At 40.6% G+C, this 24,998-nt stretch overlaps 1 protein-coding gene across 5 annotated transcripts in view; it reads left to right on the top strand.

Annotated features, from left to right (window-relative positions):
* Positions 1-24,998, top strand: part of USP6NL (USP6 N-terminal like) — a 221,736-nt gene that overhangs the window by 180,117 nt on the left and 16,621 nt on the right. For all 5 annotated transcript variants that reach the window (XM_044979184.1, XM_044979164.1, XM_044979173.1 and 2 more), the window contains 4 exons: positions 3,111-3,205; positions 9,104-9,169; positions 9,259-9,358; positions 23,434-23,586. In XM_044979184.1, the coding sequence (XP_044835119.1) occupies positions 3,111-3,205; positions 9,104-9,169; positions 9,259-9,358; positions 23,434-23,586 (414 nt within the window). The remainder of the gene's footprint in view (positions 1-3,110; positions 3,206-9,103; positions 9,170-9,258; positions 9,359-23,433; positions 23,587-24,998) is intronic.

The following is a 24,998-nucleotide window of genomic DNA, read 5'->3' as shown; positions in this document are numbered from 1 at the left end:
ATTTTCCAAACTAGTTTACCCATCTGTAGTACATATGACCCCTATACACCTATAGGCTTTCCCCTACCACCACGGAGGGATGCTGTTTTGGGCCAAAAGCTAGTCTTCTGTAAACTATTAAATAGGATAAAGAATGTCCTCCAGATTCAAAATGTTGGTGTTTGGGCACATCACACTGTTGCAAGGAGAGATTCTTACCCTTGGATTTGTGCTCTTAACATGATGCCTCTGAGGAACTCCCACAGAATAATTTTCTAAAGTGATTAGCTTTTGCAGGGGTCATTTCATACATCAGCCCAAGTGCACCCAACTGGCTGATGGTGAAGGGGCTCCATGAGGACTGCTGTGTGTTTTCATGGCCACTAGGTGTATGCTCCTTTAGCTTGTCTGCAGTGCGCTGGTAGCTAACAAACACTACTGCCAGAGCTTGGCATGTACATTTTTACATATATGAACAATTGATCTATGAGCAAACTGGAATAAATGGAACAGAATAAAAATAAGTGTGTCCCCTCTCCCCCTCTCAAACCATTACCATCGCTTGTGTAAGCTGAAAATGGCTGGATTTAATTTTATGAAATTTGTTTTAAAATATTCCCTCCCAAGCCAAATTATTGCTTGACAAGTTTGAGCTTGGAGCAAATTCTTTTCTATCAGGGCTATAAAATCCCTAAAAATGTGATTGATAAAATACTTAGCACTTTGAGATTCTCAAATGGAAGATATTAAGTGCTTTAGAAGTATTAACTAAACCTTACAACACCCCGGTGGGGAAGTTTGTGTTTATAGATGTGCTAACATATAACCTTAACTATAGTTTGAATGAATAATAGCCCTGCCCCCAAATAATCAAATGCACTTCAGTTTATATACCTAAAATCCATTTACAGCAGTGAAAGCATTACTATAAACACTGGAGATGCTAAAGAATAAACTTTCAAATTGATTTACGTGAAGTATGCATGCACGTTTCTATTTTTGTTTCTTCCTGTGTACATCTTTAAAAAAGTAGTCCGTAAACAATTTCAGGTCAAAATTGTTGCTATGCATGCGTTTCAGTTCTAAACCTGGGGGAAATGTCTCTTCTCACACTTGATGCCAATAATCAAGACATCACTCTCTGAAATAAATGGCTGATAGTGATGGCTGAGTAATGCAATTAAAAAAAGTTGCTGCCTAGAGTAGAAGAGCTAAAAAGTTCCTCCCTATAATAAACAAAGCACTTTGTTTCATCTGCCACTCACCTGTGACCTGCGGACTCACTGTTTTTCCAGTGCAACCAAGCGTCTCTCAAAATATACACCCCATCTAACCCCTGGTATAAGTCCACTGAAAATTAAGGGATGGATTTGACTGTAAGGGTACATCTACACTGCAAGGGGAAAAAACAACAACACGTGTGTCTCATTCTCTCCCCACCCCCATCCCGTGTAGATGTACCCTAAACATTTTCTGTATGTATGGCAAGAAGTCTCCAAATCATAAAATGTAGGTATGATCTAAAAATGATCTAAATATTTTAAAACTATTTCCTGTAGGATTTCCATAACTGTTTTTCTAGCTTCAGGCTAAAGAATGAGTGTATGAATGGAAAGAGCAGCGGTACCTTTGAATATTATTAATAATGCACAATTAGCTTTGAGGTACCGATTCACAGTTAATGTAGAAAGAAAACTATTTTGCTTAGCTGAGTGTAGGTAACATCAGACATTCCTTTTTTCATATGACAGAGGAGTTGCTATATTAACATAGGTTCCATGATTCTGAGATAGGAGATCTTAATGCTTAGTCACTCTGCATCTTGTGCTGAATTATTGAATTGGCAGCTGGCCAGAAGGCATCTTTTAGTCTTAACATTTGATTCTATTCTGAAAACTGGTTCCGTTAAAATAGTATTTTGGGGTCCTTGTTTATTATGGCGCTAACTTCCATGTTGTTTGCAGTGTTGTAGCCATGTTGGTCCCAGGATAATAGAGAGGCAGGGAGGGTGAGGTAATATTTTTTATTAGACTACGTTTACTGAAAAAATACCAGGAAGAAGATATCTGTGTAAGTTCAAAAGCATCTTACTTTCACCAACAGAAGTTGGTGCATTAAAAGATATTACCTCACCCACCTTGCCTGACTAACTTTCATCTCAACTATCTCAGTTTACAAGTAAAAATGTGGGTTTTTCCCCCCCTGGTTGCCTGCCCTGCAAGCTTAGCTGAGGCAATGACATTCAATCTGGCTGCTTCATTCTCAGACATATCACCAATAAAGTTTTCGCAGGTTACCTATGCCCTTAGTTTCACTGTACAAGCCCATGGTCTTCAAATTACGCTCTCTGCTTATTAATTCCATATCTGGATGGGGAGCCCTGCCTAATATTCTCTCTCTTTCTCTACCCTTGCTGCTGCACAAGTTCTGGCAGCTGTGTGGTTTGTGTCTGCCCTATGAATACCCATGGAGAGCAGACTTGCTAAGAAGGTGCCTTTCTATGCTCATGGTCAAGGGCAAAACCACACTTCAGATTTCTGTTTTTAACCTTTTTTGGAATCTGTCATTTTAAAAAAAGCTGCTTGCCGTGTGCTTTTATAGTGCTGCAGACTAAATCAGAGTTGATGCAGCTTGTATCCATCATAGCCAGGGCCGGCTCCAGGGTTTTTGCCGCCCCAAGCAGGGCAAAAAAGAAAAAAAAAAAAAGAAAAGCCGAAATCAGCTCTGCCGCCACCGCTTCAGAATTCGGTGGCTGGTCCTTCCCTCCGAGAGGGAGTGAGGGACTTGCCGCTGAAGAGCTGGACGTGCCGCCCCTGTCCGTTGGCCGCCCCAAGCGCCTGCTTGCTGGGCTGGCTGGTGGAGCCCTCTCTAATCATAGCTATTATTACATTGAAAATAGGCAATAAGAAAATGGTTGAGATTTTACCACAGTAGCTTGAACAATAAAACCTACATTTATTCTTGCATCAATGTAGTAAAATGTACTGTGTACATTATTTTGAGTGTTGCAGTCTTGAAAATGTATGTAATTGAAACCAACACACTTTTAAATCTTTAGATACCTTTTAGATACTTTTTTGTGAAACTTATTCTTGTTACATGCTGCACGTTGGCCCTTTTTTTTTCTCTAGGCTTTTTTGTTCCTGGTTTTCCAAAACTGTTGCGGTTTCAAGAACATCATGAGAAAATATTGAAGAAGTTTTTGTCTAAACTTAAGCAACACTTTGTAAGTAAATATGCCAGAAAAAAGTAGTATTTATTGCACTAAAGTCAATCATCTTGTTTCAATCCAGTCTAATCTATTGATTTAGAATGCTACAAATTTTGGGGATGGATGTTGGGTTCTAACCGGCAAAAGTCCTATTACTGTCATATGAATGAAGTCATGGAGTTTTGGCTGAATTGAGACATTGATTGGGCTCTTAAAATAATCAGATTGAGAGTCACATCTCTGAGTGCTGGTTTCCTGAAAATATTTGGGTCTCCAGTAAATGCAATTCAAGATTTTACTGTTTAGCTAACCCCTGGGCACTGAATGCCTTTATAAAGGATTTATCACATGCAGAACTGACCACATAGTGCTTCTGGGCCAGGGAGACTTTGTAATCAGACAACTTACTCTTCTTCGAGTAGTGTCCCTATGGGTGCTCCACTTCCAGTGCGCGTGCACCTCTTGAGCCCTTGATCAGAGATTTTCCGTTAGCCGTGTCTGTTCAGCATCCAGTGTATCCTTGTGCCTCACACAACATATATGGGGCCAGGCCTGCTAACGGCAATTGTGGGCTCCAGGGCAGAACAGTCAGAGGGCCCCCTAGAAAGGATGGAGGCAGCATCGCCTATAGTTGGGCCCAGGGGAACCTTTGCTTTTTTCCAGTCTCTTACTGTCTGTGTTTCTATGGATCATTTTCTCTACTACACATTTACCAACCATAGAGATCCTAACTTTCAGTTCTTCCCCATGGGTATCCATCCAGCTGCCTTTCCCATCCACCTCGAACTGGTTAAAGGTCCAGAGCTGCTTCAGAATTTATTTGCTTCTCAGATATCACTCAGCTTCTTCCCCATTATATCACCAAAGGAGTTTCTTCTCATTGGCCTTCGGGAGGATGAGGCAGAATAAATTGCAGTCTCTGTAACTGTATCACTACCTGAAGGCTCTGTGTCTGGAATCTGCAGTGCATTGTGTCAACACTGAAGAATTCCCTCTCCCCTTCTTTCCCCAGGCCAGGGGTAACCTGATGCCCTAGTAACCAGCTGAGATTTGTCTTACCTTTTAAAAAAAAAAATCCACACAACCAGTCAAAAAACTAGGAATGTATCCAAAGGTAGTTGAGCATGCAAACGCCATAACTCAGGTCGCAGTGGGGAACCATTACAGATGTTATTATTTATAGATTTGTATTACAGTAGCACCTATGGGTCCCAACTGAGATTACATCCCTATTGTGCAGGGTGCTCTTCACACTCATGGAGACAGTTCCCTGCCCTACAGAGACGACAATTTAAACAAACAAGACAAACAAAGGAAGGATTGCTATCACCATTTTACAGATAGGAAATGGAGGCCCAAAGGGATTTTGATTTACCCAAGGTGGCATTCTGTCCCCCCGTGCCCCACCTGAATCAGACAACAAGTAGCCAGAGAATTCCCCTGCAATGAGCACTGCATTGTGACATCATAGGCAGCCCTACGCTGCCCCCACTGCATACTCCAGCCATGGGAGGCAGGAAGTCTAGGGCAGAGAATTGAACACAGAATTGCTGTAACCCCAGGATCACCCTTCATTTCTTTGTAAAAACTCTTCCCAGAAATAAGTATGAACTTCCAAGAGATGACAATAAATACGTTGAAAGGCAGTCAAGCTGTTTGACCTATTCCTAAAGCCTACAGCTAAAAGAACCCCAACACTCTACATTTGTGGCACACAATTCTGCACGCACAATCATTTGCATATGCAACAATCTGAAAAGGAGGCCAAACTGAGGTACCTTTAAAAAAAATGGCCTTTTATGCCTAAATTTAGGGAATACTTAATATAAGTATCTGAAGAAGTGGGTATTCACCCACGAAAGCTCATGCTGCAAAACGTCTGTTAGTCTATAAGGTGCCACAGGATTCTTTGCTGCTTCTACAGAACCAGACTAACACGGCTACCCCTCTGATACTTAATATAATGTTGCCTAAAGGTTGTCAAAGGGTGATAGCACACACTCCCAAACCAGAAGCAACATCCACAGCATTACTCAAGTGCATCCAAATATCTAAGATATGAACAGCCGCTATCATTTTCTAAGTACTCTGCCTTGATCCGTGCCACCAGATCCTATGTGGCTCTTGGTAATGCGGTACTATCTTCAGTTCTAGACTCAATTCTGAAGCTTCCTCCTCCTTCTGGGGATCCTGCTTGGGCATCACTTGAAGTAGAGCACCCATAAGGACACCTATTGAAGAAGAAGAAAAAGAAGTTACTCTTCAAAGTACTACTTGAAATGGAGCACCCACAGGGATCCTACTCAAGAAGAAGGGGTCACCTTCTTCAGTAACTACAATTCTTCAAGATGTATGTCCCAATGCATGCTCCATTACTCACCCTCCTTCCCCTCTGCTTCAGACTGTTCTCTTAAGATATTTGGATGGAGAAGGAACTGAGGGCTATATACCCTCAGTGTGCAGCACAAGGATACATAGGACACCTGAGTGGGTAAAAAGGATGTGGCTATTAGAAAAATTTCTGATCAAGAGCTCGAGGGGAGCAGGCGCATCTGAAGTGGAGCACCCATAGGGGGACACATCTCGAAGAACTGCAACTACTGTGCAAAGTGAATAGCCTCTTCTTCACCCAAAGGGTAGCCGTGGTAGGAGGAATGAATTTTTTTCAGAACCTGTCATAAAAAATAGAGTGTACACTCTGTTTACCTCTCAGTTATGAAACCCTTGGGCTGGGACTGTGTTTGTTATTTTCATTACAATGTTGAGCATATTCAAGCCAAACAATCAGTAATGTTCATGTAACCTTTTTAGTGGGAATAGTATACACATGCATTATGGTGAGAATAATTTCCTGATGACTGTAGCTGGCTCAGATTCTACTAAAATGTATTTCTATTGAACATCAATAGTATATACTAAAATCTAATCAAATTTTTTTTAACAAAATGTGCTGAGACTTATTCAGGCCATGCTACAGCATACATTAGTTTGGAAACATTCTCTTCATTACAGTAAAAGATTAATCCAAAATCACAGGGTGTATCTTGTGATTTTTTTTAAACTACTGTATAGTGACAACAGAGATCCAGTAGCTCACTTGCCTCTGGAATGAAAATTATGGCTTCAATTTTCACAGTAGAGTTCATGTAGGTTTTGGACTATAGGTCAGAGCTTCTTATTGCTTTAATTTTGGAGGATTTTGGCTTACCAGGCATAGAGCCACTGGTTATAATGGACAGTGCTATACTCTCAGCCCTTCGTTTTCGAATAGGTGCTTTTAATAAATCGAAGTAAACCAACAAGTAAAATAGTATTTAATAAGAGCAATAGGATATGACTAGATAACAAAACTTCATGGTGGTTAGTCATTCTGCTGATATGATATTGCCCATATCCATTATAATATATTTAATAACCAAGAATAGTTTTTCCCCAGAACCTCTTGAGAAAAATCCACAGAATGTCAGTTGCAGTGCAGCTGTGCCGCTGTAGCATATCTAGTGTAGACATACTTTACTTAGAGTATCTTAATAGCACTCACCTTCTGAGGGAACTTTGAGCCAGTTGAAAACAGGAATATACGAAATCTCAATAAACATTCATTACTAGAACCTGCTAGATCATCTTTAAATTATATATACCAGGCCATGTGCTGGAGTAAATCAGTTTAGTCGCATTGATTTTTTTTTTTATTGGATCTACAATTGACACCAACTGAGAACCTGACCCCACTATATTTTCTTATATGTAGTAGACTGTTGATTCACCTTGTTTTACTTGGAAATTTCTAAACAAGCCCATTTGTTTTAAGGACTCATCCTATAAATGAATTCTTTATTTTGTAAGATGGTTTCAGATGGTTTAGAAGTTATTTGTCACGGTTTCTCACGGGGGATATGCCACATCTTACTTACATTAATAGTACCTACGAATAATTATTTTCAAATGGAAGTTATGGTTTACAGAATCTCGACTATAACATTGTACATAAAATTAACCAGTCACTACTCTATATCTCAGGAACTGCAAGACTGGACTATGCCATTGGTTTTACTGATCTAACGCAGGCCTGAATCCAAAGAACAATCATAGAATGTCAGGGTTGAAAGGGACCTCAGGAGGTCATCTAGTCCAACCTCAAAGCAGGACCAATCCCCAGACAGATTTTTACCCCAGTTCCCTAAATGGCCCCCTCAAGGATTGAACTCACAACCCTGGGTTTAGCAGGCCAATGCTCATGCCACTGAGCTATCCCATAGGTTTTTTTCTCCAAATAATCCACCTCTTTAAAAACTTCTATTATATAGACCTTAAAATGAGAGAGAGAGAGAGAGCTGTAATACTGGTTGAACAAAGAGATTGAATTTGTTTACCTACTAGATTGTGGTGTGACCCCTGCTGAACCCGTATGAGCAATGAAGAACAGCAAGGAATGGCAAAACGTATATGGCCTGTGAACATGCCAGATGACTATTGACTCTTGTATTGTCAGTCCCTCATTAATTCAGAACTTATGTTTCCGAAACTTGTGAAATAGCTGACTGTGACAGGCATGGAGGCTTAATTTAAAATTGTGCTATCCCATAGTCATCAGAGAAGACAAATTCAGTGTCACTTAATTTCTTGGCTGCCTCACCACTCAAACAGCAGCCTAGTCTCCAAGACTTTCAACATTGTAACTAGTGCTAATGCAAGTGACAAGAATGGCAGTGGTTTTACAATTACAGAATAGTATAAGCATGTCATGTCTTTCTGTCTCTTGTTACTGTTAGCTGGTATTGATACTCAGTACTCAATATATGGAACGTTATTTCAGGTATAATGAGCTTTTTCCTATTTAGAAGGAAAATATTTCAGATGCAGAAATATAAACTGTGTACATGGTGGGAAGACAGTAGATGACTAATAGAATACAAAACCTTTCATCTCTCAAACCCCTAGTTCAAACTAAACCCCTGTTGGTAGGAAATGAAATTCATCATCATTCTAATTACTTGATGTTTTGTGTGAAATGAATTGATGGTCTTAGTCTGTTTCCTGGTGGATAGATATCCACCTCACAAGATCATCACCCCATCTAGCACTAACAGGCACCCTTGCTAGCAGCCTTGTCAGCAGAGAAGTTAAAAATTAAATGGACCTTCAGACTGAGCTCTGGCTCCTTCAGAACATGAAAGAACCATGCACTCTCTTCTATGCTTGTTCTGACGATAAGTGGAAGATTTAATGTTCCCAGGGGTATCTGTTAATACTCATCCTCAAACATCTACATCTCTCTTCAGAAAAAAGGAGATGAAGGAAAAATATAAACGAGAGAGAGAAAGCATTTGTTGGACGGAAGTAACATTGTTTGAAATAGTCAGAATTCTTTTGTGTGAAGAATAGTTGAACACTGTGCCCAGACAGCAGTAGCAGCTAAGTTCAATTGTACAGTGAGCAAGACATAGGGAAGGAGTTAGTCCAGAGGTTGGCAACCTTTCAGAAGTGGTGTGCCGAGTCTTCATTTATTCACTCTCATTTAATGTTTTGCGTGCCAGTAATACATTTTAACATTTTTAGAAGGTCTCTTTCTATAAGTCTATAATATGTAACTAAACTATTGTTGTAAGTAAAGTAAATAAGGTTTTTAAAATGTTTAAGAAACTTCATTTAAAATTAAATTAAAATGCAGAGCCCCCCGGACTGGTGGCCAGGACCCGGGCAGTGTGAGTGCCACTGAAAATCAGCTCGCATGCCACGTTTGGCACACTTGCCATAGGTTGCCTATCCCTGAGTTAGTCTAACCGCTCACTTCAAGTCTTGGGCTGAAGGTCCTTTGCTATTGCTCCAGGTTAAAAAGTGGGAGGCCTTTATGTGCCAGGCAGTACATTGCAGCGTTCTTAATTGAGTATTCATAATTTTTGCTTTTTACAGGACTCCCAGGAGATCTCTACGAGCTTTTACACAATGAAGTGGTTTTTTCAGTGTTTCCTTGATCGTGTGAGTATCTTTATATTTTTGTATTTCTATTTTTAGTCATATGTTGGGGCAAGCTGTTTTGACATTTCTGGCTGATTCTGTCATTGCAGACTCCCTTTACATTAACTCTCAGGATATGGGATATCTACATACTTGAAGGAGAGCGAGTTCTCACTGCTATGTCTTACACAATTCTGAAACTACATAGAAGTAAGAGATCTCTCATAAACTTAAAAGCTAAACAAAGATTCAACTAGTTTTTTAAGTAATCTATCATTTTTTAAAAATAGCCATTTCCTCTATTTGGCTTTTATTGCAAAAAAATAAAATAAAATTGACAAATGTTTTTTTTCCCCTCCTGTTTTGATCTCTCCTTTGTGACTGTGTAATCTTTCATCCTAGCACAGCGTGACTGTGATGCTCTCAAACTAGCAACCTTATAGATCATGCTATATAGCTGATGCTGGAATTACTGTTCTGCAAGGAACTGACAAAGAATATTGTCCAATTGCATGGCAGGACTTGAAAAGCTAATGGTCTGATATTTTGAGTAATTGTGCCAGGAAATCTTAAGTGGCTCTCAGGAGAAGAAATATCTTATTTGGTAGAGTAAATTACTCATTATTATACAGTTGAACAATAGTAAAAAGGGATATAAATTGTGTTTACTCAGTAAATGACAGAGCCTCTAGAAAATTGTGGGAATAAGCATTGTAGTTACTTGGTTCTGGTAATTCTTTAATGTAGTGTTTGCTAGATCAAAAGAGGGTTAATAGTCTCAAGTTTGGCCCTTTCCTGTTCTTTGCTTTTCCGTACTACAATTTTCCAGAAGCTTTTTCTTTTAGCTGGCATGGGGATGACATGCTGCATCTAAGCCTAATTCTACTCTTTGGTGGACCATCTATACTTAATGCTGCTTCTCTTTTCCTTACCAGCTACTAAAATAATCACCTGTATAATTTTTCTTTAACTCTGTTTCTTCGCTTGTATACTCAGTGCCATTGGCTACATAAAAATCTGGTACATAGGCAGTCTTTCTGTCTTTCTGGCTGTTATATAAGGTATTAAACTCGCCTTATTGTAAGCAGCAGAAAACAATTGTGAGAAATGTAGTTTTAGACAAAATTCATAGCTGAAACAGATTCTCTCCCCTTCACCCCCAGTTGCCTTCCTAAAGCAAACCAATGTGGTGGTTTCCTAGCTGTGTGCAGTTATTTCTCATAGGCTAATACGACAATAATCTACAACAGGTTGTTCATTACTGTGCTGTTGGTGCACTGAGAGAGACAACGCCAAAGACATGGTACCTTCAGCTACTAGGGAAGTACACTAAAAGCCTATTAGGTAACACCCTGCAGTGTCCTATAGTTATTAGAATGTGGTTTATTAATCTTATATTAGTATCTGAAAGCCTGTGTGGTTGCATGGATGTGGCAGTTGGGCTTGATAATCCACCATTTGTGCAGTCTCCCTCATACAACCAATGAAATCATTGCATGTAAATTAGCTGTAGAATAAGGGTGGTGGTTGAGTTACTTCTGATACTACAATGGTCTAGGACTCTTGGCATGGCATAGATACATCCCTTGATGCGTCACAGGTGTAACTCCTCTGATGTCACAAATATCTTTGAAACCCTCTGTTAAAGTGTACCATCCTCCTCTACTGCTGGTCCACACAGAGGATAACAGCCTACTACTACTTTGTTACTCCATTAGCTAAAGTGGCAGAGATATGTGTGGCAGAGCTACAGGTTCAGACCCTGCATGCGAGCGATATGGATGTCAATATGATGCCGCATGATTAAGTTAGGGTTATTTTCAGTTTTGTTTTTTTAAAAACTAGGAAAATTACACATATACAACTACCTTAAAAAGAACACTATTTGCAAAGTCAAGTTAGGAAATTCCAGATTGAAGATTGCCCTGTGCCATATTAATTTTTGGACCCTTTGTGTTCATGTGCATTATGATACAGTCTTCAATTATATGATCACATACAATTTTTTTCTACAGGACACCTGTCTCATGCAGTGCACAGGATGGACCAGATTTGGGGATGAATCAGGGTTTTGTAGTGAACAAGACTTGTTTGTAGGACCTCTGTGTCATTGGTTGCAGAAGTTTGAAAGGTGTGTAGTGAATGAAGCAAGGGATTGCAGGAAAATAACACATGGTCTCATGGTTAAGGCAGTTGAATGCTGCCCTGGAGAAATGGATTTTATCCCTCCCTCTGACACAGAGTATCCATGTGATGCTGGGCAAGTCACTTAAACTCTCCCCAAGTACCCACTAATTGTGTCTTCATTTTCTGGATGTCTGACTTAAGATCCTGGGGTCTGATTTACAGAATTGCTGAACACTTACAGTTGCAACTGAAGTCAGTGGGAGCTCTGCTTTGAACATATAAAGGACAATTAATCAGGTCCTAGGTATCTCAAACTGAGCACCCAAAACCAGCGGACTTTTGACCTTATCTGTCTTGGCTTCAGTTCCTCATCAGTAAAATGAGGATAATACCCTCTTATCTCACAAGGGTACTGTGAAATATATATTCATATTTGTGAAGCTCTCAGATATTAATGATGAGTGCCATAGAAAAGCCCATGATTAAATTAATTGTCTTAAGTGCAGGGTTAAAATATTGTGCAGTAAATAAGGCATGGGGCCACACATTGAACAATGAGGCTTAAATAAAATATTGAATCACTGCTCATTAATTAAGCACCATCTGTCTTAACTTCTGAGTGCTTGACTTTGCAACCTTCATGTTCTTTTAAGTAATTCTTATGTACTTTGTGTGTATATGTAATACCATAGGTATTTCTTTTGATTTTCATTTATGAGGTCCTAACCATACGATGCTGAGTGTGATATCAAAAAGGTACAGCCAGAACATGGCTTTGGACAAATCTCCACAGTAAGACTCCAATATATTTTGCAGCATTATATGCAAGCTATACTTCCTTTGAAAATATTGCTGACTCATTTTTAAAACTTCATTTATTTTCAAGTATGCAGTGTAGTTGTAGTCGTGTTGGTCCAGGATATTCGAGAGGCATGGTGGGAGAGGTAATATCTTTTATTGGACCAACTTCTGTTGGTGAGAGAGACTTTTGCTAGACACTAAAGATCATGGACTGAATAGAGACACTGGATTTATGGATTATGGATTTATGGATTATTACAACAATCTGTAACCCACTACCAAACCCCAACCGAGCTGCTTTTTCCCCCTCACCTCCCTTTCTTTCCTCTCTCTGATTGGAGGGGTATTAACAGGCCACTTCACCTGGAGTGGTCCATTGAAATATGTAACCAGTTATGCTAAAGAATCTGTTTCTCCTTATATTTAGCAGTGATATTCTGTGTTAGTTTCCCAGACCTGAAGAAGAGTTCTGTGTGAGCGTGAAAGCTTGTCTTTCTCACCAGTAAAAGATATTACCTTACCCACCTTCTTTAAAGATTTAAAGATCTAAATTTAAAGATTTAAATTTAAAGATCACTTTGCTTTTGGAGGGAAAGGTAACAGTTTTGAAAGATTTAGCCCTAGTCCACACTACAAAATTCCTTGGGTGTAACTACGTTTCTCAGAGGTGTGTTACAATTATACCGACCTAAGCCCCAGTGTAGACAGCGCTATGTCAGCAGGAGAGGCTCTCCCACAGAGATGTGAAGAGCTCTCTCCTGTCATCTTAAAGTGTCTTCACCAGATACACTACAGCGGCACCGATGTAAATTTCTAATGTAGACCTGCCCTTAGTCTAAGTTCACCTTCAAAGTCTGTATTTCAAAATCTATAGAAGCATTTTAGAACTGTTTTGCTTCTATTAAAAACAAGTGTTATCCAATGATTGGAGCCAGGAGGATCTCAGATTAGGAAATGTGGATTCGGACCCCACTTCCCACTGAATTGCTTTCTGACATTTGACAAGATACTACTTTCATAGAGCTGCAGGTTTATCATATGTTAAATGAGGACAATAATTTATCCAAGTGGATTGAGATTGTTGGCAAAAGGTGCTATATAAAACAAAATACCTAGGTTTACTACATGGTGGTAACTGTTTGATTATTTAGATGGACATCCCCACCTAGAGAAATGTACCATGTCTGTATCTGTGTAGTGCTCAGCACAACGGAGAGCTGATCCTGACTGGGGCTTCTAGACATTACCATAATACCTTACCAAAGTGCAATAAGTGTATTCCAGTCCTCAGGCCTGGTTTGAAATTGTACTCTGATTAGCGTTGGTTTCACACATACCTTTTGCAGTAAGAAGAAATGCAGACATGAGTTAAAGCTTTAAATTTTGATGAGTAAACTCTTTAAATACTGATAATCACCTACACCTAAAAGTAATATGGGTGCTGTAGATTTATTTTAGAATATACAGGGAGCCAACACCTGAACTGGAGTTCTGAAAACTAAAAGCAAACAAATCAAGGACGGTATGTATTGCAGCTTTTTTTGAGAGAGAGTTGGTCTAATGATCTGAACATCATACTGCCAGGGTAAAATTTTCAAAAGCATCAATGTCCCATTTTCTGAAGTGACTTAGGAGCCCAAGCCACAGTGACTTTAAATCAGACTTAGGCTCCTAAGTGCATATGTCACTTTTGAAAGTGGGTCTTGGGCTCCTAAGTCACTTAGATGCTTCTGAAAATTTTACCCCTAGTTGTGGTTTCAATGCTGTCTTCTGTGGCCTCAAATAAGTCATATGGGCCCATCAAAGAAGTCTCTAGGGCTCCATGGGAGTGCAGAGGTCCATGTGGAGGAGTTTGCAGAATTAATATCTTAATCTCACTAGGTAATTTATCCCATTTAACTATGGGGATACTGCATCACTATCTCTTTCAGGAGCTGCTTATTAGTTCATAAAATGTTTTGAAGATGAAGAATGTTTATAATTGTTACACTTCTTAAAATGTTCAAGAATCTTAAGAACAAGTAATGGTAGGAATCAGATTTGAGCCTTCCTCTTTATTTGCAAACATAAAACCAGTCTTGCATCCAAAGAAGTGAGTATTCACCCACGAAAGCTCATGCTGCAAAACGTCTGTTAGTCTATAAGGTGCCACAGGATTCTTTGCTGCTTTTACAGATCCAGACTAACACGGCTACCCCTCTGATACATAAAACCAATGTAATTATTGTCCCACACCCTTTTTTAGGGCTTGATTTTGTTTGTTTTAAGGGAAGAGTGTTCAGTCTCAAGCCTCTGAGAAGCAATAGCGATAATTTGGAGGGTTTTTACCTTAACGCTGGCCTCAGGATCAAGACCTTTAGAGGCCCTAAGCACTGAAAAGATTATGGTGCTGCCTCATATGTAATTCAAAATAAAAACAATACTATACCGTAAAATAAAATTTTATTTTTTAAATGAGACAAAACTTACAAGTATGCTGAAATTAAAATAGCTTATTTCTAGATCTTCTGACTGCAAAATCATGGATAAGTTCATCGAAGCTGACTCGACGAAGCATATCTGCTTCCATACACAATAGGGAAAGTGAATCAAGTCTGTCCTAACATTGTTATTCTCTGAGGGCATCTCTACACTCCGAAATTACTCCGATTTTACAGAAGTCGATTTTTGGGAACAGATTGTATAAAGTCAAGTGCATGCATCCACACTAGCACATTAATTCGGCGGTGTGTGTCCATAGTACCGTGGCAAGCATTGACTTTCGGAGCAATGCACTGTGGTAGCTATCCCGCAGTCCCCGCTGCCCACTGGAATTCTGGGTTGAGCTCCCTATGCCTGATGGGGCCAAAAATTTGTCGTGGGTGGTTGAGTAAATGTCATCAGTCAACCCTCCCTCCGTGAAAGCAATGGCAGACAATCATTTCACGCCCTTTTCCCTAGATTGCCCGAGCAGACACCATAGCACAGCAAGCATGGAGCCTGTTCAGCTCACCGCAGCAGTTATGAGCATTGTAAACACCTCACACATTATTGTGCAGTTTATACAGAACTAGAAGCTGAAAAACCAGGCGAGGAGGCAATGGCAGCATGGTGACAAGAGTGATGAGGACATGGACACAGACTTCTCTCAAAGCGCAGGCCCCAGCAATGTGGACATCACGGTGTTAATGGGGCAGGTTCATGCCGTGGAACGCTGATTCTGGGCCTGGGAAACAAGCACAGACTGGTGGAACCACATAGTGTTGCAAGTCTGGGATGATTCCTAGTGGCTGCAAAACTTTCACATGCGTAAGGACACTTTCATGGAACTTTGTGACTTGCTTTCCTCTGCCCTGAACCGCAAGAATACCAAGATGAAAGCAGCCCTCACAGTTCACAAGCGAGTGGCGATAGCCCTCTGGAAGCTTGCAACGCCGGACAGCTACCAGTCAGTCGGGAATCAATTTGGAGTGGGCAGATCTACTGTGGGGTTGCTGTCATGCAAGTAGACAACGCAATCACTGAGCTGCTCCTAGTGACTCTGGGAAATGTGCAGGTCATAGTAGATGGCTTTGCTGCAGTGGGATTTGCGCTGGATAGGAAAGATAGAAAATGTGGCAAATACCACCTTGGCTTAACCACGAGATCTTGCATGATTTAAAAAATAAAAAGGAGTCATATAAAAAATGGAAACTAGGTCAGATTACAAAGGATGAATATAGGCAAACAACACAGGAATGCAGGGGCAAGATTAGAAAGGCAAAGGCACAAAATGAGCTCAAACTAGCTATGGGAATAAAGGGAAACAAGACGACTTTTTATCAATACATTAGAAGCAAGAGGAAGACCAAGGACAGGGTAGGCCCACTGCTCAGTGAGGAGGGAGAAACAGTAACAGGAAACTTGGAAATGGCAGAGATGCTTAATGACTTCTTTGTTTCAGTCTTCACTGAGAAGTCTGAAGGAATGCCTAGCATAGTGAATGCTTATGGGAAGGGGGTAGGTTTAGAAGATAAAATAAAAAAAGAACAAGTTAAAAATCACTTAGAAAAGTTAGATGCCTGCAAGTCACCGGGGCCTGATGAAATGCATCCTAGAATACTCAAGGAGCTAATAGAGGAGGTATCTGAGCCTCTAGCTATTATCTTTGGAAAATCAAGGGAGACGGGAGAGATTCCAGAAGACTGGAGAAGAGCAAATATAGTGCCCATCTATAAAAAGGGAAATAAAAACAACCCAGGAAACTACAGACCAGTTAGTTTAACTTCTGTGCCAGGGAAGATAATGGAGCAAGTAATTAAGGAAATCATCTGCAAACACTTGGAAGGTGGTAAGGTGATAGGGAATAGCCAGCATGGATTTGTAAAGAACAAATCATGTCAAACCAATCTGATAGCTTTCTTTGATAGGATAACGAGTCTTGTGGATAAGGGAGAAGCAGTGGATGTGGTGTACCTAGACTTTAGTAAGGCATTTGATACGGTCTCGCTTGATATTCTTATCGATAAACTAGGCAAATACAATTCTGGCTGGATAACCGTACTCAGAGAGTAGTTATTAATGGTTCCCAATCCTGCTGGAAAGGTATAACAAGTGGGGTTCCGCAGGGGTCTGTGTTGGGGCCAGCTCAGTTCAATATCTTCATCAATGGCTTAGATGTTGGCATAGAAAGTACGCTTATTAAGTTTGCAGATGATACCAAACTGGGAGGGATTGCAACTGCTTTGGAGGACAGGGTCATAATTCAAAATGATCTGGACAAATTGGAGAAATGGTCTGAAGTAAACCGGATGAAGTTTAATAAAGACAAATGCAAAGTGCTCCACTCAGGAAGGAACAGTCAGTTTCACACATACAGAATTGGAAGAGACTGTCTAGGAAGGAGTACGGCAGAAAGGGATCTGGGGGGTTATAGTGGACCACAAGCTAAATATGAATCAACAGTGTGATGCTGTTGCAAAAAAAGCAAACGTGATTCTGGGATGCATTAACAGGTGTGTTGTGAGCAAGACATGAGAAGTCATTCTTCCGCTCTACTCTGTGCTGGAGTATTGTGTCCAGTTCTGGGCACCACATTTCAAGAAAGATGTGGAGAAATTGGAGAGGGTCCAGAGAAGAGCAACAAGAATGATTAAAGGTCTTGAGAACATGACCTACGAAGGAAGGCTGAAAGAATTGGGTTTGTTTAGTTTGGAAAAGAGAAGACTGAGAGGGGACATGATAGCAGTTTTCAGGTATCTAAAAGGGTGTCATCAGGAGGCGGGAGAAAACTTGTTCACAAGAAGCAATGAGCTTAAACTGCAGCAAGGGAGGTTTAGGTTGGACATTAGGAAAAAGTTCCTAACTGTCAGGGTGGTTAAACACTGGAATAAATTGCCTAGGGAGGTTGTGGAATCTCCATCTCTGGAGATATTTAAGATTAGGTTAGATAAATGTCTATCAGGGATGGTCTAACAGTATTTGGTCCTGCCATGAGGGCAGGGGACTGGACTCAATGACCTCTCGAGGTCCCTTCCAGTCCTAGAGTCTGTGAATCTATGAATAACTGTGGTGGGGCGATAGACGGAACATACATCCCTATCTTGGGACTGGACCACCAAGGCAGCCAGTACATAAACCACAAGGGGTACTTTTCAATGTTGCTGTAAGCACTGGTAGATCACACGGGACATTTCATCAACATCAACATGGGATGGCCGGGAAAGGTTCATGATGCTTGTGTCTTCAGGAGCTCTGGTCTGTTTAAATGGCTGCAAGAAGGGATTTATTTCCTAGACCAGAAAATAACTGTTGGTGATGTTGAAATGCCTATAGTTATCCTTGGGGACCCAGCCTACCCCTTAATGCCCTGGCTCGTGAAGCCATATGCAGGCACCATGGACAATAGTAAGGAGCTGTTCAACTATAGGTTCAGCAAGTGCAGAATAGTGGTAGAGTGTGTATTTGGACGTTTGAAGGGTCGCTGGCGCAGTTTACTGACTCACTCAGACCTCAGTGAAACCAATATCCCCATTGTTATTGCTGCTTGCTCCACAGTCTCTGTGAGAGTAAGGGGGACACGTTTATGGCGGGGTGGGAGGTTGAGGCAAATTGCCTGGCGGCCAATTACGTGCAGCCAGACACCAGGGCGATTAGAAGAGCACATCAGGAAGCACTGCGCATCAGAGAAGCTTTGAAAACCAGTTTCATGACTGGCCAGGGTACCGTGTGACAGTTCTGTTTGTTTCTCCTTGATGAAAACCCGCCCCCTTGGTTGACTCTAAAATTCCCTGTAAGCAAACTGCCCTCCCCTCTTTGATCAAAGATTGAAAATTAAAGTCACTATCATTTAAAAACCATGTATTCTTTATTAATTGATTATAAAAATAGGGAGATGACTCACAGTGTAGCCCGGGTAGGGTGTCGGAGGAGAGGCGGAGGAAAGGAAGAGGCCACTTCAATACTTGTTGAATGACAGCCTTCTGTCCAGTGGGGTGGAGTGGTTGGGTTCCTGGAGCCTCCCCCCGCCCCCGCGTTCTTGGGCATCTGGGTGAGGAGACGGCTATGGAACATGGGGAGGAGGGAGGGTGGTTAAACAGGGGCTGCAGCGGCAGCCTCTCCAGCTGACATTCCTGAACCTCCACCAGACGCCGGATCATGTCCGTTTGTTCCGGCAGTAGCCCCAGCGTTGCTTCGTGCATCCTCTGATCTTCTTGCCATTCCATCCCCAGACACGTTAACAGACTTTTCCCGTAGCTGTACTGGCCACAAATGCATCCCAAGTCCTCAGGGCAAATTAATCATTAAAAAGCGCTTGCTTTTAAACCATGTTTTATATTTACAAAGGTACATTCACCAGAGGTCCCTTCTACGGCTTCATGGTCCGGGATACCGCCTTGGGAGGGTTAGGAGGGCATTTCAGTCAGGGTGAGAAAAAGATCCTGGCTGTTGGGGAGAATGGTGTGCTGTGTAGTCTCCTCAACCTCGTCCTCCTCGTCATCTTCCTCATCTTCCCAGTCTGCAAAATCCTTAGGCCTGGCGACTGAGAGTACCCCCATCATCGGAGTCCACAGACAGGGTTGGGGTAGTGGTGGCGGCCTCACCCTAGAATTGCTTGCAGCTCAGTGTAGAAGCAGCATGTCTGCGACTCCGTCCCGGAGCGTCCATTTGATTCTTTGGCTTTCTGGTATGCTTGTGTCAGCTCCTTAAGTTTCATGCAACACTGTGTTGAGTCCCTGTTGTGGTCTCTGTCCATCATGGCCTTGGAGATTTTTTTCAAATGTTTTGGCATTCCGTCTTTTGGAACGGAGTTCTGATAGCATGGATTTGTCTCCCCATACAGCGATCAGATCCAGTACCTCCTGTACGGTCCATGCTGGAGCTCTTTTTAGATTCTGGGACTGCATGGTCACCTGTTCTGACCACACTGGGCAAACAGGAAATGAAATTCAAAAGTTCGCGGGGCTTTTCCTGTCTACTTGGCCAGTGCATCTGAGTTCAGATTGCTGTCCAGAGCAGTCACAATGGTGCACTGTGGGATAACTCCCGCAGGCCAATACCATCGAATTGCGTCCACACTAACCTTAATTCGAACCAGCAATGTCGATTTCAGCGCTACTCCCCTCGTCGGGGAGGAGTACATAAATTGATTTTAAGAGCCCTTTATGTCAACAAAAATGGTTTCATTCTGTGGATGGGTGCAGGGTTAATTCGATTTAATGCTGCTAAATTCGACCTAAACTCGTAGTGTAGACCAGGCCTGAGGGTTTTTATTCTTTTCAGCTGTGAAAGAATGTTTTGCAGAGCAGTTAGTAATCATCAATGTTGGAAAAATACGTAGTGCGACCGCTACATTTGGAAATACACAGTGAAATATTTCAATATTGTGTCATGAAGATCAATGTGACTGAATTTCATTTTCCTGTTTCATTAAACTTTGCGTGCATATAACAGTGGAACTGCCGCACTTCTCCACAAGGTTCATGTTCAAGTCAACAGGGTATGAGTCAACTAGCTTTTGGGAAACATGTGAATATTGTTCGTCAGATAAGTCCATATAGTTTAGAAAAGAAAATCTACTTGATACTTCTTTGTACACTTCACCTCTCCTCTTCGTAGGAGCTTCAAGTGTATCAATTATAGCATAGTAAGTAGATATGCAAAATTTGTCTCTAGGACTCAGTGCTGTTTCTGTTGCACTGCTATCATTTGCCTGTTTTTTCCCTGATTCGCTTGCGGGACTGGGCTTCTTTGTAGTTAGTATCAGGCCAGATATCTTTTGATATGTTTTCAGATCTTTTGAAATCATTCCTCAAAGTGTGTAAGTGGTCTGCTAATGATTGACAGAGGTCTGCACGTGCTTTCAAATCCAATTTTTTTTCTTGGAGAACTTGACTTGTGTGGTAAGTGTTGTAAAATTTCATTCCACGTGTCAACATGAATACAAACTCTAGTTCTTGCACCTTGTTTGCAATGTTTTCTGCCTCTCATATAGTTTCTCCCTTTTGTGATTGGTCTTCAGCTATATTTTCTAATGCATCCACAGTCTTTGAGTAGGACACCAGAATTGCACTTGTTGCCACTGCATGTGCCTCCCAGCAAGTATTAGAAAGAGATTTCAAAACACAATCATTGCCCAAATATGTTTTAAGAACTGCCCATCGGTGTGTTGAGGCAGAGAGAAATGTATAAAGTAACTGGACCGTTGAGAAAAACCTTACTGCCACTGGAAAACAATCAACAGCACTGCAGCCAACAAGATTGAGAGTGTGTGCAGCACATGGTATTAATATGGTATATTTGTTCTATTCTAGACGCTTCTTCTGCATTCCTTGATAACGTGACATGTTGGCAGCGTTGTCATAAGATTGACCTCTGCACTTTGAGAAATCTGTTTTGCAAACTTGGCACAGATAATGCAGTACTTGATTTGCCATTTCTTCACCAGTGTGGCTTTTCAAATTGAGGAATGTTGTAAATCGTTCAACTGGTTTTCCATCTGTGGGAGACACACATCTTTGTACAATACTCAATTGATTAATATGTGAAAGATCAGGTGCAGAGTCGACAGATAAACTGAAGTACCCAGCAGTACTTATTTCATCCACAATAGCTGAATGAACTTTGTCACTCATTAGACCAATGAGTTCATTACATACTGTCTTGGATAAGTATGATGGGTTACTTTTGCCAGCATTCCCGTATTTTGAGATATGGCCTGCTAAAAATGGGTCAAACTGAGCCACAAGCTCAAGAAATTTCTATTCTGCAATGATCCAAATGTGTCATTTGATCCCCGGAAAAGGATCACATCCACATGATCTGGAATGGTGTTTGTTTCACCAATAGGAGAAGGGTCAGTCTCTGAAACACCTACAGGTTTTGGAACAATGTCTGTGGTATTGAGAGAAGACGTTGCTTCTGATGGATTCGCTTTGAAAAATGATGTGAGCTTTGGAGGATTTTGGAAAATGTCACTAGTTTTTTGTTTTTCTCCTGCCTATTTACATTTCTGTGCTCCACTCGGTTGGTTATGTTTCATCCTGCCCCTTATCTCAGTTATCTGAACTTAAAAAAAAAAAAATTACACAACATACACTATTTTTGTGTGTGTGTGTGTGTGTGTGTGTATATATATATATATATATAAAAGAAAAAAATGAATCAAGTATGTATGACAGAAGAATATATTGATAATAAAACATAAATTTATTGCAATACATGACAGGATCTGATTTCGTCACACTATTTCGATCTACGTTAGTAAGACACCCCCCCGCCCCGGCTTAATTGGGGATAAGTAATAAAAAGAGAACAGAAAAACAGGGGAAGAGTGTGTAGTGGAGTGTAAGGAAGTCTACTTCGATGCTTTTTTTGAAATATCAAATACCAATTTTTTTTCAAAAAAAATCTTTTTTTTTGAGTGCCCCTGCTTTGCTGGTGCCCTAAGTACATGCTTAGTCTGCCTATTGGGAAATCCAGCCCTGACTGGCCTTTTCAGTATATGTTCATTATAGCACCTCGCTACGTAAAAATATCAGAAACTCTTGGAGTATGTCTAGACAGCAAAAAAACAAAACAAAAAAACCCCCTGTGTCTGGCTCATGCTGGCTCCAGGTCATTGGACTCCAGCTGTGAGGCCATTTCATTGCTGTGTAGACTTCCAGGCTCAGGTGAGAGCCCGAGCTCTGGGACTCTCCTGCGTCACAGGCTCCTAGAGCCCAGTGTCCAGCCCGGGCAAGCCCAGAAGTCTACACAGCAATGAAACAGCCCTGCAGCCTGAGCCTCGTGAGCCTGAGTCAGCTGGTATGGGCCAGCCATGGGTGTCTCATTGCTGTGTAGACATACCCTTTGAGCAGTGTTTCCTGAAGGGAAATGGGGGAAGCACCAAGGAAATGGACCACATTGGGAGGCAGAGAAGAGGCATCATGGTCAAACCTCTCACTTGTTCTCCAGAGTCTCAGCTTTCAGTCTTGTCTGTGCTTAAAAGTTTTTTTTTTTTTATAGCTACACAAGCAAAACCCTCCTAGGGTAGACTCATTTATACTGTCCAAAAAGTGTTTCTGATGGTACAGCTTATTCTGATTCAGTGAGCAAAATAAACTATGCCTTTTTGCTAGTATAACTGCTTCTACAGAAGGTTTTTTGCCAGTATAGCTACCGTCATAAAAAAAAATCCTCCCCCTTACCTAACATAGCTGTGCTGGTAAAACTTTTAAGCGTAGAACTGGTGTTCATGTTTTTATATATAAAAGAAAAAGTTGGGGTTTAGCTGTTATGACTGCAGAATAAACCTTCAGAATGTGACCTGAATGTAAGTGATGCAGCAATACATACCTGAATCTGCAGAGAGCCTGAAACAATCTCTCTTGCTCTAAACTGCCACAGTCATTTCAATGAGTACTGACTCATTTGCAGATGAGGGCACCTTAAATGTCTTAAATTTTCACTGCTCTTCAAAGCATTTTAAAAGGAGGAGAAGTATATTATGAACCATTTCCCAAGGTGGGGGCAGGGGATGGAAGATATATAAATGAAAACAAATCTGTAGATTTTAATATCTCATTGGAATTTTAGGAGTGTGAGATTAGTTTCATTTTTCTGAAGGGGGACTCAGCTTTACATTTTCAAACACTGACCTAGAGAGAAATATATGGGTACAAAAAAGAGAGAAAATATTAGACGGGTAATGTGTGAGTGTGTTTTTTAGCATGCTTAGTAAATGTATAAAATAACTGCCTGTGATTTTTTTTTCTGTTTAATTAGTTAGATGTGTTTCATTCCATTTGCAAAATTGTTAAAGACTCCATAAAGGCATTTCACCTCTCTAGTAGACTTTTTCTTTGAATTTTTATTATAAAAACGTATTTGTCCACAATAATGTTCTTGTTCCAATCTAGAACATCTGCTGAAATTACAAATGGAAGAACTTGTAGAATTTCTCCAGGAGACTCTAGCCAAGGATTTCTTCTTAGAAGATGACTTTGTAATAGAGCAGCTCCAAAATTCGATGTCTGAACTGAAACGAGCAAAGTTGGATCTACCAGCAGCTGGTAAGAAACTTCCACCACACATACTGATCTGTACCTTAAGAACTTTTTGAACAAATTAAGTACTGTATATAGTTGCCCACTTGAAAAGTATTAATTGCCTGCCATTAACATCCATGAATACATTGCTTCCTCATCACTACAAAGTGGTTATTGTATTTGAATGACTTTTAGGTTTACAAAACAAAACGGCCACCTTAAATCCTGAGCCTGCTACAGTTAAAAAAAAAAAAATGTTAGCACTTAATTGCATTTATATGAAAAACACTTAAACTTCCTAGGTTCAGGTAACTGTGTTGAATTAACTTTTATTAAGTTTAACTTTTAAAATGGAGATGTTTACAAGCAAGAAGATAAAAATCAGGGGATGCTTACTTTTCAAGCCAACAAATTTCAGTCCAGGGTTCTGTATTGGTTTATAGATTAGCCACTGCACAGAACTGCTATTCCCCCGAAATATAACCAGAACAAAACATTCTCCTTTTGGGCCAATACACCCTTTGAATGCTTTCTAGCTAGTCATCCTTTCTAGATCTTGAATTGATTCACCACCTCCTTTTCCTCAGAAACTTTGTGTCTCTATTCTGTAGTAGAAGGGAAGGGGGTTATTTTTACTTTCAGAGCTATGTATGGACTGCGTAATGGAGCACTCCTTTCTGCGTAGATATTCTTTCACCTTTTAAAAAAAACAAACCTCCATCTTTAAAAATATCAAATTATCTTGTGATTATTTTACAGCTCTCTACAGCTATATTATAACGCAAAAATATGTTAAAAGAATATTATTAAGGTTGCAAAGTCAAGCACTCAAAAGTTAGGAAATGCCAGAATTAAGGTTGCTCGGACAACATTAATTTGGCTGCCTCCTGCATATGCATTGTGATACAGTCTTTAATTACATGCTCACTCATTATTTTTTTTATCTTTGTTCATTGTGTGGCCCAAGACTTTTAGTGCACACTATTCAACTGTGCTCCAAAAAAAAGAATTATTAATTTCCTCATGCAGTTTCCCCCTCCCACCTATTTGTTCAGTCTACTTCAGGGGTTCTCAAACTGGGGGGTGGGACCCCTCAGGGGGTCACGAGGTTATTACATGGGGAGTTGTGAGCTGTCAGCCTCCACCTCAAACCCCGCTTTGCTGCCAGTATTTATAATGGCGTTAAATTAAAAATACTTTTATATATATTTATAGGGGGGGGTCGCACTCAATTTTTGTCAATGAGAATTTTCTAGGGTTTTAATAGGATAAGCAACAAGGGTGGTTTAGGTTCAACATTAGGAAAAACTTCCTAACTGTCAGGGTGGTTAAGCATTGGAATAAATTTCCCGGGGAGGTTGTGGAATCTCCATCATTGGAGAGGTTTAAGAGCAGGTTAGATAAACCTGGGATGGTCTAGATCAGGCCTGCACAAC

Source organism: Mauremys mutica, chromosome 1, assembly GCF_020497125.1.
Source record: "Mauremys mutica isolate MM-2020 ecotype Southern chromosome 1, ASM2049712v1, whole genome shotgun sequence".
Lineage (NCBI taxonomy): Eukaryota > Metazoa > Chordata > Testudines > Geoemydidae > Mauremys > Mauremys mutica.
The sequence above is the reverse complement of the archived record's forward strand: the minus strand, read 5'-3'. Positions and strand labels throughout refer to the sequence as shown.